This window comes from Gambusia affinis, linkage group LG20 (genome assembly GCF_019740435.1).
Source record: "Gambusia affinis linkage group LG20, SWU_Gaff_1.0, whole genome shotgun sequence".
In the NCBI taxonomy this organism is placed as follows: Eukaryota; Metazoa; Chordata; class Actinopteri; order Cyprinodontiformes; family Poeciliidae; genus Gambusia; species Gambusia affinis.
Genome location: NC_057887.1, coordinates 10,399,641 through 10,413,836, shown reverse-complemented (window position 1 = coordinate 10,413,836; position 14,196 = coordinate 10,399,641). Strand labels below are relative to the sequence as shown.

Genomic DNA, 14,196 nt, shown 5'->3' with positions numbered 1-14,196 from the left:
TCCCACATTTTCTTCACTGGATGATTGTCTTCACTTTCTACCAACATAAATCTAAAGATCTAAGTAGGTAATTTTTTAAAGAGAAGTTGCTGGGTTTTTTTGTTTTGTTTTTATCAACTGAAGGCCACTGTCAAAAATCTTAGTAGTAGTAGGGAATATCAAGCTTTTTGTGTCTATTTTGTGGGAAAAGACAAGACAACTGTTAAAATACAAAATATTTATTTTTGAAAATGTCTTTATAAGAGAGAGAAAAACAAAAAAAAGAAAGAACCAAATCAAACTCATACAAATTGTTTGGTTACTAGCAGACTGGGCTAGTGCTAAGAACTAACGATGGAGAAGTGTTCACTTGGGAAAACCCGCAGACTTTCGGAGGCAATGGAAACAACTCCACTTCTACCCGGCGATTTCATTTTGCGCCCGAACGTTTGAGGCAAACCGAAGCGCCAAAAGAAGGTGGCACTGTTGGTGAAATGGCGTTCTGTCTGTTCGGAGAACTTAAAAACGGGCTGGGAGGGGGGTGCAGATATGTGGAACAATGTGATTTTCCTTCAGCAAAAACACTAAAACTAGAAACCAAATTATATAAAGCTGAAATAGAGAGGGGAGTCAACTGTTGGCATCCTGAAGGAATAACAAATGTCCCAGTTCGCTTCTGAAGAAAAAAAATGAAATGAAATAAAATAAAATAAAATAAAATGGAGGCCTTGCTCTGCAGGTTGCCAAGCAAAAGGCCACAGAGGTCGATGTTGCACCTGTGAGGTTGCAATGGAGTCAGCTGAAGGCTTGGCAGGGCCAGCCTTACAGCAGATATACGTGTTCCTACACCTATTATTCTCTGATTTTTAATGCAGTTATGCAATATTCCCTGATGGCCTGAGTTGGCCGTTCACTGTTGTACAGAATCCTGAAGAGTTATCAAAATCAGGAAGGAAAAAGCAAACAAGTGATGAAGCTGTCCGTTTGAAAATCAAGGATGGGGGAATCCTGTTTGTTTTTCTCCCTCGTTTGTCCCCTTTAAAAATAAAAATGTTACACATGCTGGTCAAAACACACACACGCACACGCACAGTTCTTCCATCTCACGGCCAGCGGGGGAGTCGGCTCTGAGAACGAGAGAGATGAAAACATTTACAACAAAGAAACTAAATTGGGGTTTCTTATCCAACATCTCCTCACCTATGTCAGTTTCTTGGCTTTGTTGTAAAGTGAGTCCACGACTTTACTCATGTTCTGAATTGTTTCCAAGGCTGCTTCGTATGTTTTGTCCACCGGAGGTTCTTCAAATATGATTAAGACACCTTCACCTTGGTCAAGGATTCCTGGAGGAGTGTTGGGAAAAGTACATCACACCACTGAAGGCTGCTGCTCTGACAGAGATTAAACCAGAAATGCTAAGTTACCGTGAAACTTTTTGTCCAGAATCATCTGTGATAACTTCCTCTCAACATCACCCTTTAATAATAAAACAAAAAAACAAAAAAAACAGTACATTTTTAAGACAAATCGCAGATTTTAATTTAAACGCAAACTGTTAATTGTTTCTGCTGAAACTTACCTTTGATAATTTGATAAGATCTGATACGTGTGCTATCTGAAAAGACACGGCAAAGCAAACAAATCAAACATTTGAAAAACAAAAAAAACTATGTTGCTTTAATCTTGCACATTAGTTAACAGTTAATGAAACAGAAAAACAAATGGATGTAGAATACAATGCCTTAAAAGTAAAAACAGTAACCAAGTTGTATTGTGTTGGGACGAACTCAAAATACTGCATGATCAACGAGCCAGAAGGAGCTATTGTTGCAAAAGTAGATTTGCGAGGCTGGAAGAGGCATCACTCTTAATTCAGAGAGGTTTAATACAAATCAACACCACACCTGGTGACTTGCAACATACTTTTGTCAGTGAAAAGTGATGCAATCAAGCATTGGTAGAGTTCAAACCTGTACTCTGGAAAACGGCTCAATGACTCGAATGAGGTTTTGTTCCAGCAGATTGTCGTACAGTTTGGCCAGGTGAATGTTAATGATCGGATCGTCTCTTAGTTCTTCTTTGTACTCTGTCAGTGCCTGAAAGACAAAACGGTTAGTTGGATTAAAAACGGACTCAAATCAGAAGGTATAAATCTGTACTTAATGGACAACTTTGCAAAGGTCAGAAAGTTCTCTTTAGGCACAACACTTCTTCCTCAGTTTAATCCAGGAAACAAAGCTGAGGTCAAACAGAAAGCAAAACAGTCCTGAGACTGATTCATAAAGAAAGAACATAAAAGGTGGAAGATAATCCTTACCTTTTCAAAATCTGCTAATGATCTGTTCTTGCTGGCCTGTGCAATACATTTCAGTGCATCTGTCTAAACACAGGAAGACAGAAAATATTTCAGTGCCATCTCAGGTTCTGTTTACAGTTGAAACTCGTTTAACAAATCATTCTGTGCTGCATTTGCTTTTCATGTTTACATGCAAACAACTGAATTTCACAGAGAGAGAAAAAAAACATTTGGGGACGAGGGAATCAAGTGTAGAGACACAAAAATGCTTTACTATACTAATCAAGATATGGAGGGAAAAAAATAGTGGCTTAAAATAATATTAGGAGTGTAAACACAGCCTTACAAAAAAGGAAAACTGACTTCACAATCATAAAATGACGCATTACATAAAATCCTTGTCAGGTGCTGCTGAAGTTTGTGGTTTTAAGGTGACAAGAAGTGGAACAGTAAATGCTGCTTTGGGCAGACACCGTATTGTTGACACTAAATGTTCGTTTTAACCATAAACAGATTTTAATTCCGAGAACTAAAAAAAAAAGGATTGCATGCAGGTCATGAAAACGTCGATGTTAAAGGAGAAAAAAAAAAAAAACTAGCCTGAGAAGATTCCCTTAGGTTCAAACAAACAACCAGAAATAAAATGTCAGAACAAGAAGTGAAACTATGAAAACATATGAAAAAATATATATATATACCTGACGTCCGGCGTATCGCAGGGCCAGTTTGCCGCTGACCAGGGCTTGTACCTCCTCTGGTCTAGAGAAAACAAAAAAGCCAATTTATGGTTCAAATTTCAAAAGTGAACTCCATCAGACATTTAGCTCAATAAAAATTGACACTTTTAGACACAGAAGTACTCACGAGCTGAGCACAATTTTGCACAGCAGCATGTATTTGAGTGCTGTAATGGCTCTGGGGCTGTCGATGGAGTCATAACCCTCGAAGGCCTCAAAGAAGTAGGAGTAGGCCGTCTTCCAGTCCTTCTCCTCTGCTGCGTGAATGATCCCTGCAGCAGACATGACACAGCAAGACATTAAGCGTTTATGGTCACAGTAAGACACATAAACCTCCATGAAATGTGAAGTGTCCACAAAATCAGATGAGGCTCGTTTAAGCTGTAAAGTTACACCAAAACCAGCAGGGACTTTTCATTCGTTCCTGCTTTTAAAAGAGAAAAAAACTGGAACTTTGACATAAACAGTCCCGAAATTGTGAAATCACACGTGTAAGAAAGAATCTAGAGCTGCTTCAGACAGTTTTTAGCAAACAGTTGTGACAATTAGATCGGTTTTCAATCTAATTAAAAAAAAAAAAATTCTTTAAACGCATCAGAAATTTTGAAGCATCAGCTTCATTCCCATCTGACCTGACTGCATGTCCAGCGTCGCCTGGAGCTTTGGGGGACAATAAATGGCGTTCGCCGTGGTTCTGGCCGAGGTCAGGGCGGCGCGGGCCTTGGGCAGGTTACTGAGTGCGTGGTATGTCTTGCTTTCGAGCAGCTGAACCTCAACAAGGAGCGCTTTGTCGTCCATCTTCTTCAGCTCCTGCAGCAACTGGGAGCCTGGAGGAAGGAGAGCGAGACCGAGTCAAAGTCATCAAGTGTTGAGCATTACTACTAAACTGTGACACACAGATATGAAACATGCTGCTTGTTTCTCTGTTTTAATCTGCTCAACATAAGAAAAAGGTGATTATTAAGTGATTTCATTTGAGTAGGATATGATAGCTGGATCCTGAAAACACCACATCGAGTAAGCAACAAAACTCACCGAGAGCCAAGGCCTCCTGGTATCTTTTGGTATCAAAATAGAGGGAGACCAGCCGAGCCTGAAATCGGAGAGAATGTTAAAATGAGTGGCGAAAACGCCAAGCCAAACCGCTGAAAATGTTGGGCTGACCTTCATTTTATAGAACAGGGGTTCTCAATTTTCACGTTTAAAGATCCAAATCTGATCACTAGATGAAGTCAAAAGTTCAGAACTCTAGTAAAACTTTCTAATATCAACAGGAAATTAAAAGATTAAGAAAACAGACATCACTTGAAAATAAAATGGAATCCAATGTAAAATGATGAATAACTCATAATTTGCAAAGTTTTTACAAAAATAATGTACACTTATTGGGGTTAATATGATGTTTTTGAGAAATTGTAAATCTCAACAAACATAACAAAAAATAATAATAATAAGTACATATGTCAGTGCAAAGAATCCACTGATAGACTGGTCCCAGATTTGATACATCAAAGAATCAGAAAATGAACAATCAGATGTCCCTAACCATGATCTGATTTCTGTAAATCTTGAAAACAGAAAATGCTTTTAGATGCCCTTATCAGAAATATGGAAACTTTGTAGTTTGTACTGCATTTTAATTTATTTTTTTATTTTTAACAGCTAACCAGGTCTCATCAAAAATAAAATTGTCTGATTTTCATCTATGGTCAATGGGACACTACATCACATCTCTACATGAAAGTCATTTCACTTCAAGTTCCTCTGCTCAGCATTTGAATTCAGGTCCATAAATGTGGAACGACAGTAAACGTTGATTTCACCATCTTTAAATTAAACACTGTGATAGTTCTTTTCAACAAGATCAATGGAAAAACCCTGATACTCCCTATGTCAAATAAAAACTCCAACTGTTTCTTCATGCCAGAGTTAGATACGACAGCTTGGCCAAGACATCCAGCAACAGTCATCAAGATATTGCTTACAGGCTGTTTTATCACATTTGTACAAGTTCCCCGTTTTTACCATTTATTTGCGATGTTATAAACAGTCTTATTTAATGACAACTTTCACTTTAAGATGGAAACCTTTCCCACTCCCTGAGCCAGCGCGTTTTAAGAACCGATCCCCTCCGAAGCTCAAGTTCAGGAATTTGACTTCTGTTTTCACGCTACCTGATCCACGTTTGTACAGAAAGCAGAAATAAAAACCAAAGCAATTAATTCAGAGTAACTTAATATTTTGGCAGGAATTGTTTCATTATTATAGGAGTACACAGTGATCAGGTTTTGATCACTGCATCCTGGAGTCAGGTTTACTAGATACAAAAAGTCAAATAGAGAGATATGCGTCAGGTCTAAACATTCTGATCCCACAGTAAACTGCCCTGGCTTGGAAACATTTTATATGTACACATGCTAAAAGTTGAAGGTTTGCAAAGCAAATCCAGAAATTATTTTTTAGTATATGTCATATCTTCTCTTACTGAGTAAGGTTCCAAATTCACATAGAAAAGTGTGGTTGAGGATGGGTTAGACGCTACTCGATGCACCCACCCCATGAAGGCTACTTAAGACGTACTGACCTCCAGAGCCTGTCGTAGGAAGGTCCGCTTCTCTGCCTTTGCCCACTCGATGCATTCCAGACACAGCTCCACCTCCTGCCCAGTCGCTGCCTCCATGTCCAGGAAAAGGTCCAGCAGAGAGCGGACGAGCCGGGCTGCCTTGGCTTTGCTGATGGAAATCAGGAACGGCCTCACAAACTTCAACAAGCCTCCGAGTTCTGCAGGAAGATGAGAACCATCAAAACTTTATAATTCAGCACGTTTAGTTTCCTTTTAAAGGTAGTATATAAATAGCCAGACAATTCAAAATTAGAACAAACTTGGGAAACTAAATTATTTTAAGGAACTGTTTAAGTGATTGTGTTTTTATTTGGAGGCAAAATTTAAAACTAATTGACTTCAACAATTATTACAAACATTAAACCGTTAAAAACATTACCTGCAGCCTGCCCCGTCTTTGCCAGGAGTGTTCCCAGCTCCAGGATGCTTTGCTCTTTAACCCTAACAGCCTCCTCATCGTTCTCCTGAACGTCTCGTCTCACTGTTTTCAAAACAGAAACATTAATGAAGATGACTGATAAAAACAAAACTAACAAAGCAATTTCTCTGAAGCACACAGACATTGGTCCCTAACTAACAGTCCTCCGATATGGGGCTGCAGTATCACAGGTTCCTCTCAGTTTCAGGAAAGTATACGCTTTATTGATTCTGGGGTTGGGATCTACATAAAATGTGACCCCCAATGTGTACCTCCCACCCTCCCATTTCATTATTGAATCTGTGGCAGTGTGCCAAACCAGTATAAACTATTTCACATCTATTCATGGAGATACAGTCAGAAAATGCCTAAATGCCATTTTATTTTCTAAACACTTTGTATTACACTATTTGCATTGATTTTAGTTCTGATTGCAGTTTGAGCTAGTTACATGGAATATGGCAGATTAGAAACCCCAATGTCAAGAAAAACAACTAAAGTAGCCTTTGGCAGGCCTTTTTGGAGTTAGCCCTACGTTTCCTTACAGCAGATAAAGAATTACTTTAAAGAATTTGTCATCAAAGTGTCATTTTCTGACTACTTACTTAAAAAGACTTTAAATACATTTCCCCAAGACAGTCGGGAAGTTGAATTCAACTAGCTTTAATTGTCCACGTTTAGAAAAAAATCTTTTTAATTTTTAAAAAGTTGGCTGATATATTTAAATATAAAATTATTTATGTTGAATTTAATGTTTCTTAAAAGTGTGCTAACTGACTGACAGATTATCCGGCTAATCTGTTCGAAATCAGAGTCAGATTGAACAAAATGGGTCCTGAAGTAAACAGAGCAGAGACAAGTTGACAGTTATTTGGCAGGTGTGACAGGGCAAATTACTGACCGCCATGTCTATAGAAACATATTATCTTCTGATATATAACGTTAGGAAAATGTGTCCGATTTGAACTTGCTGACTTACAAGCCGATTTTAAACATGTTACTAATAAATGCCCCAAAGATAAATCGGTGAGTGTCTGTCTTTCCTCATCATGGAGCTGATTTCACTGTGCTCACATTACAACAAGCTAATAACGCTAGCCGCAGCACTGCCCCTTATAACGGGGATTGTTGGACACAAAACCTATATACTGTGAGAAAATACCACGAAAACAAGCAGAGTTCTTAAAAAGAAGTCCGCCTTTTACAACTGCTGTGGGACACATGGGAACCATGGGCCTAAAGAGAGAGCTGAGCCGCTACTGAGCTAACGTCCAGCTGCTATCGGTTCAGCAGTGAGTCAGCACGGCACAACGCCGGTTCAAGCTGCTGGAAAGCCTCCGACAGTCACGGAGAAACACGGAACAAACAGGTTCAGAGGAACCGAGTCTAACTGAAGAGGGAAATAAACACCCACCGATTGAATGAAGGATGTCGATAGACGCATTCCGATCCGTGCTAATGAGAGACTGAGCTCTCTGGAATTCAACCACTGCTGCGGCCGCCATCTTCCTTATTCAAATACTACTTGAATGAAAAGTACGTGCGGCGAGTACGTCTCTTGGCGGGCTGACGTCAGTGTGCGCTACAGCTAGGCGTGACTTAGTGCACTTAGGGAAATGTAGTATATTGGTTGAACAGGTCCCACAAGTCTTCAAAATCAGCTTTGTAATGACAAATGTATTTTTAGGTTTATTTTTTTTATACCCTTACATATTATATATATATATATAATCTGTGAGTTTGAAGAGAACATGAGCCACCTTAATTTCTTTGGCTGCTCTAACCTTTGTTGTGCAAGAAACTGGAAAAGACACAAACCTATAAGTCAGTACCAGGCCACTGTTATTTCATAAAGTTTCATAAACAGGACAGGACAATGTGCTCCACATTTTTTGGAACAATTTTAGATAGCATATTCACAGTGTTTTGTGAAAATATTTAACTAACCCTTTTGCATTGTGTCACGTTAAACAACAAAATACAGTGTATTTTACTCCAATTACATGTGACGCATTGGGAGAAAATCATTGGGAGAAAATCATATACAAAATAAACTGGAAGTTAATAGCCGCTCTCCACGTCGCGCTCATGTCGCCCATATCAGAAACAGCCGCTGCTAACCCTAAAGTTCCGATCTCTTTGGGTTTCTGAAGCGTCAGTCTCGATGCCCGCCAGCAGAGGGCGCCGTTTTTTCGCAGATCCTGGCGACCCGCGGTGGCCGCAGCAACGCCTTTGCGTCAACCATCACAGATCACAACATCAGCTCGAGCAGCATCCCGCATCTCGCGGCCATCGGGACCAGGAGCACATCTTCATCTGAGCGTCCATTCCACAACAGCCCGGCACTGTCTCCACACCGCCGACAACCAGGCCAGTTTATTACACTGCCTGCATCTGTTGTGCTTTCTTTCTTTCATTCCTCTCTCTCTCCCTCTCTGGATCATCTCGGATTATTTTTCTTTGCTGCAATTACTCTGTTCGAGATGGTTTAACATTTTTCAAAGGCGTCATTCTAAGGAAGACTATCATCTTACAAATCATTGAGCTGGTGAGTACATTTGCTTTCTTGATGTAATCCTTGCGCAGGAGAAAAAAAGCCTGTAGCCTCTGGTGGGGTAGAACGGATTTGTGGATTCCTCTTCTTCAGAACTAGAAATGCGCACTTATCATTTCTAATTAACAGCACACGCTAATTTAAGTCTAATTAAAATGAGTATAATGGTGGTAAATGTTTCTATGTATGTTGTAGATTAACGGACAGGGTGGGGAGGAAAAAGAATAATAATAATAATAACGATTCTATTTGTGAGCCACCGCCTATCAGAGCGACAGATCTGTCTTGGTCGCACAGATTCAGCACCACGGAGAGCGCAGCATGCACGCAGCTCCTCATCTCTGCACATGGAGCCGCAAATATCACGCATGAAAATAAAACGGGATGTTCTGGTATTTGTCCCGCACGCCACGAACCGGTAATCAGGTTGACAACATGACGATGAAGGCACGAAGCTTGTTGGATCGAGGGTCTTTAACGCTGCAGTGAGAGAGAGAGAGATGAAGGGGAGGGATAGGGGAGGTGATCCAATATTCAGTGAGTTTAGTGGGTTTTAATTGAGAGGAAATACAAATGTGATCTTGGCTTTTTAATTGGGCCTCAATACTGGATAAAAGTCGACCTCCTTCACCTTTAAAAAAATAAAAAATCACTAAAATGGTGTTTACGGTCCGGCCGTCCATCTTGGTGCGGGGGATGGGGGAGACGCATGATTCACTCTGATCCGTTCGCCATAAATCTCACACTGTAAATTATGGATTATGGATCCATCTTCAATCATCCGTGTAGCTCAAATCCACCGTCGTCTTTATCTGTGTGGCTATATTTAGCATTCCCCCCACTTGCAGAGCATCTCATAAGTATTCGCACCTCCTCTGGGATTTTTCCGGATTTTATCACGCTGAGACCGCAAACTTCTATGTATTTGATCAGTACTTTAAAGGACAGGCCATCAAAACAATAAAAATAAAAAGCATAATTTTGAAGCGGAAGGAAAATTATTCTTGGATTTCAAAATGACTAAAGAGAGAAATTTAAACGATGTATTCAAGCCCACTTTACTCTGACACCATAAAACCCGCTATGGCCTCACCCAGACATTGGCAAATTAAGAATTACCGTCCATGTTTGTGTTCATTAATCTCACAATAAATCCAGCTGTTCTGTGAAGGCCTCCAAGGTTCTTTAGAGAACATTAGTGAACAAACAGCGTAGTGGACATAAGAGAGAACACAGCAGACATGTCAGGTGAAGGTGTGAAGAGGTTTAAAGGAGGTTGGGTTATAAAACGACATGCCCAGCAAGTCAATCTTCTAAAAAAATGGAAATATTAACACCATGTATCACTCTGGATCCACGGTGGAACTGGTGCTCGCAGGAATATCTTGGTGTGGGGATGCTTCACTCTTCAGTACGGCTGTGAAAATGGATGGAGCTAAATACTAGCAGTCTTGACAAGCTGCCAAAGACTACAGACTGGAGAGGAGCTTCGCCTTCCAGCAGGATCAGAACCAAAAACACACAAACGGAATTACAGTGAGACGTTGTAGATGAGAAGGAAAAGGAAAGCGGTACAAATTCCCATCTAAATTTGGCCACAAGACATGTAGGGCACTCTTACTAAAAACGGCAAAAAAAAAAAACAACAACAACAAAAAAACAACATCACCCTGAATGCAACTGCAAAATACAGTGATGGCAGCATCATGTTGTAGGATTGTTTTGCTTTGTCAGGCAAAAGGAAGTAGGTCAAGTTGTTAGGGAAATGGATGGAGTGTAACACAAGACAATCTTTGAGAATATAAATATATATATATATGAAAACACAAAGACTGGAGGTTCACCTGTGTATTCAGAGTAGTCAAAGTCTATGCCTTAATACAATGGCAGAGCCTTCGAATATGTTTTTATGGATGCTCTCCATCCAAGGGAACTGATGTTGAGTTATTGTGAAAAGGAAAATTGACAAGATTTCACTTCGTAGATGTGTAAAGCTGCTGCAGATATAGAATAAAATAATCACAACTCCAATTGCAGCAAAATGTGGATTCCAGGTACTAATTAGCATTAGTATATATGTATAAGCATCCTGCTTCTCTAAATCTCTAGTCTAATCTTTACCAGTTATGTTTCTGCTTCCAGGAGGTGCAGGCTGTCCAGGTGATAGAAACCCCCTCAAAGAGCTCAGACCTCTGACCCTGACGCTCCTGGACGCCTCCTATCAGCTGCCATGGGAACCGTTCTGTCTCTGTCCCCCAGCTACCGGAAGGCGGCACTCTTCGAAGACGGCCCCGCCACCGTGGGCCACTACACGGCCGTGCAGAACAGCAAGAACGCCAAAGACAAGAACCTGAAGCGCCACTCGCTCATCAACGTGCTGCCATGGAAGCGGATCGTGGCGGTGTCGGCCAAGAAGAAGAGCTCCAAGAAAGTGCAGCCCAACGCCACGTACCAGAACAACGTGTCCCACCTGAACAACGAGAACCTGAAGAAGTCGCAGTCCTGCGCTAATCTGTCCAGCTTCACCCAGGACCAGAATAGCCCGGCTCTCAGCAAGGGCTCCAACAACACGACATCCTCGGTCAAGAAGGCCCCACTGACTAACTCCAATGTGGCCCCTGGCACCCCTAAAAGAGTGATCGTTCAGGCCTCCACCAGCGAGCTGCTGCGCTGCCTGGGGGAGTTCCTGTGCCGGCGCTGCTACCGCCTGAAGCACCTCTCCCCCACCGACCCGGTGCTGTGGCTGCGCAGCGTGGACCGCTCCCTGCTGCTGCAGGGCTGGCAGGACCAGGGCTTCATCACGCCAGCCAACGTGGTCTTCGTCTACATGCTGTGCCGCGACGTGGTCTCCTCCGAGGTGGCCACGGAGCACGAGCTGCAGGCCGTCCTCCTCACCTGCCTCTACCTGTCCTACTCCTACATGGGTAACGAGATCTCCTATCCGCTCAAGCCCTTCCTGGTGGAGACCTCCAAGGAGACCTTCTGGGACCGGTGCCTGTCCATCATCAACCTGATGAGCGCCAAGATGCTCCAGATCAACTCCGACCCCCACTACTTCACTCAGGTGTTTGCCGACCTGAAGAACGAGAGCCAGAAGGAGGAGGAGAGGAGTCGCCTGCTCATTGGCCTGGACCGGTGAGGGGATGCTGGGGGGGGGGAGGGTATGAGGGGAGAAGGGGGTTAACTCCAGTCTCACATTTTGACATCTTTTAAGAAATGATCAATGATGCTATTTATTCACCACTGTCCAAACTGCCATGACGCCAGGTTACTGGAGGGAGTGTTCCATATTTGTATGAAGCAGTTTTGACATTTGGTTTAATATTTACATATACTGAAAGGATCACAATACTCCCCCAAGTATTTTCAAACTTGCAAAGGACGTGAACCCAAGAATGAAAGCTTTTTTTTTTTTTTTTTTTTAAGACTATTATACCGGATTGTACACAAGTCATTCTTTGATTCTTCAGATTTCTTTTGCTCTCTTGTAATCGTTTCAAGGTCCTAATCAACATTTCAGGCTTTCTGAAGGTCCTTCAGACTTTAAACAGTTTAATCTTCTACATACAAAGGGATTTATGTTTCAGAAAACCCATTATCGGAGCAAACACAGAAGTGACAGCTTTAGGATGCTTTTCATTAAAACGGTGAGAGTTCACAGGAAAGCTGGCTGGAGTTAAACGCAGGATCATCTTGCCTCCATCATGCAGGAGATGAACGGCTGCCGTGGCAAGACTTGAAAATTGATACTCGAGTTTTTCTTATCACAGGATGCTTTATCAGCATTTTTAGTGTATCACCTCTGCACTGATTTACATAAGAAGGGGGTTCTAAACTGAACAGATGAGCCAGTGTTTAGCGTGTGCACCTAATAGATTTTGCCGCTAGCAGCCTGTGTGAAAAATACCAAAGAATGGCAGAGAGAATTAAGGATTTCCACATGGAAAAAAATGATTCCCATTGAGCTATAAAATGAAAACCTCAGCTGCAGCGTGATCCAGGTCTCAGGTTCTGTGTCCAGACACAACTTCCAGCTACTGGTGCAGAATTATACTTTAGACAGTCCATCTCTCTCATTTTTTTTTTTTTTTAGAACACATTGCAAAATCCCCCCCCCCCCCCCCCCCCCAAAAAAAAAGCCTTGAATGACCTTCAGAAAGACATCTTGATGAAGACCTTTATGAAGGATTATCAGATTTCTTGAAGGCAAAACTGAAAGAATTTATAAACACTGTACATACGTTACAAAAAAAAAAGTGCCAGATTTGGGTGAGTTCTTTACCAACTGTTATATAAGCATAAATATATAAAATACAAGACTAAAAAAATAGAACAAAATGACAAAAAAAAAAAAAAAACAGTATGAAAAAGCTGCAGCAATGAATGTGAACAGGACTGAAGCTGCAGCAGCCCACCAGTGACCTTCTGACTGTTTGACAATGTGATGTGCACTGCCTACTGCAGGAGGGTGAGGGCCATCGCCTGACTGGATTTCTTCATGCTCCACGGATGAACAGGCAACTTCCCGCTGCCTCTCTGGGACATCCCCTCCACTGACACGGATGTTTTTTGTTTGTTTTTTTGGGGGGGAGAGGGGAAGGTTCTTCTTTTTCTGCGGCGATGCATATCTGACCGTCAGAGGACAGAGACAGCTCGACCCCAATCGGAGCCTGAGTTTTACTAAGGGAGATGGTGGAAGGGGTTTGGAGGGGTCTGCCAGTGGACATTCAGTCCTGCTTTGTTGAACTTTTGATAAAAAAAAAAACAAAACAAAAAAAGAAAAAAAAAACTGGACAATGAATATCTTGTGTTCAGAAAGACTTACATTATTCGACAAAAAGGAAAGAAAAAGAAAGACAACATGTTCATGGAAGTTTTGCTCCACGAGGCTTATTTATTGCTTTGTTCTCCAACAAGTTTTCTTTTTCTACTTAGAAGTGTAACATTTTGCACGTGTGCCATGCGATTTTACAAAGCCTCCAGGAGCTATTATTATTAATATTATTATTACAATTATTAAGATTATTATGTTTCTTCCTTTTACTTGATTTGCGAACCGACTGCATCTGCGTTAAGAGAATGCCGTGAACAAAGTGACGCTAGTTTTATTTATCTCTGCTTGCTAAAATAGGCTATTTATTTACCAGGGGAAAAGAAAGTTTCTTTGTACTTTTTCTGTCGACAGGTTGTGTTACAGCCACTCTTGTGCTCATGCTTCAGCGTTAAAAATGTTCTCACGGTGCCATATCATTGAGGAAAACACTGAGATACTGGACGTTGAGACAACTTATCCCAACATCTAACTTATTGCCATTTAGGTATTTATTCAGTTGGGCACATTGGAGTGATTAGAAAGGGAAGGAGTTAAAGAGGAGGGGTTGATGGTGCAGGAGGCATGCTTTTCCATGGTGAGAATGAAGATTGAGCTGGTTTGTTTATGTTTTGGGCCCATTTATCGAAACCTGTGTTTAATCTGACCATCACCAATATGGCAGCCTCCATTGTCACCATGACAAAACTACACAGCTTTGAGATTTTTTTTTTTAACTTCAAGAAACCCAACCTGATGTTCCACATATCAGAAGCAGA

The 14,196-nt window shown here is 41.3% G+C and overlaps 2 protein-coding genes across 4 annotated transcripts; one reads left to right on the top strand and one right to left on the bottom strand.

The window, feature by feature from the left end:
- Positions 1-202: 202 nt before the first annotated feature.
- On the bottom strand, positions 203-7,597 carry psmd11b (proteasome 26S subunit, non-ATPase 11b). Its single transcript, XM_044101886.1, has 13 exons — positions 7,468-7,597; positions 6,015-6,116; positions 5,597-5,793; positions 4,048-4,105; positions 3,645-3,839; positions 3,140-3,284; positions 2,974-3,034; positions 2,297-2,359; positions 1,950-2,075; positions 1,559-1,594; positions 1,404-1,455; positions 1,180-1,322; positions 203-1,106 (listed from the first exon to the last, which is right to left on the bottom strand). Exons 1-12 carry the CDS (start codon positions 7,556-7,558, stop codon positions 1,180-1,182), a joined length of 1,269 nt encoding a protein of 422 aa, XP_043957821.1. The 5' UTR covers positions 7,559-7,597; the 3' UTR covers positions 203-1,106.
- A 694-nt stretch (positions 7,598-8,291) lies between these two features.
- On the top strand, positions 8,292-13,514 carry cdk5r1b (cyclin-dependent kinase 5, regulatory subunit 1b (p35)). 3 transcript variants are annotated; one of them, XM_044103195.1, is made up of 3 exons: positions 8,292-8,601; positions 10,750-11,742; positions 13,072-13,514. In XM_044103195.1, exons 2-3 carry the CDS (start codon positions 10,838-10,840, stop codon positions 13,091-13,093), a joined length of 927 nt encoding a protein of 308 aa, XP_043959130.1. In that variant the 5' UTR covers positions 8,292-8,601; positions 10,750-10,837; the 3' UTR covers positions 13,094-13,514. The 3 variants fall into 3 exon arrangements, with proteins under 3 accessions (XP_043959130.1, XP_043959131.1, XP_043959132.1); XM_044103196.1 differs by having other exon boundaries at positions 10,732-11,742; XM_044103197.1 differs by lacking the exon at positions 13,072-13,514 and having other exon boundaries at positions 10,750-11,746.
- The last annotated feature ends 682 nt before the right edge of the window (positions 13,515-14,196 follow it).

What these genes read in the sequence shown, in the direction of transcription:
- psmd11b (XM_044101886.1), bottom strand. Translation starts at nt 7,558, where the DNA reads ATGGCGGCCGCAGCAGTGGTTGAATTCCAGAGAGCTCAGTCTCTCATT. An exon ending in TCCTACGACAGGCTCTGGAG is followed by an intron (nt 4,106 to 5,596) that starts GTCAGTACGTCT and finishes CTCCGATTTCAG; the next exon opens with GCTCGGCTGGTCTCCCTCTA. An exon ending in TGCGATACGCCGGACGTCAG is followed by an intron (nt 2,360 to 2,973) that starts GTATATATATAT and finishes TCCTGTGTTTAG; the next exon opens with ACAGATGCACTGAAATGTAT.
- cdk5r1b (XM_044103195.1), top strand. Translation starts at nt 10,838, where the DNA reads ATGGGAACCGTTCTGTCTCTGTCCCCCAGCTACCGGAAGGCGGCACTC. An exon ending in CTGCTCATTGGCCTGGACCG is followed by an intron (nt 11,743 to 13,071) that starts GTGAGGGGATGC and finishes TGCCTACTGCAG; the next exon opens with GAGGGTGAGGGCCATCGCCT.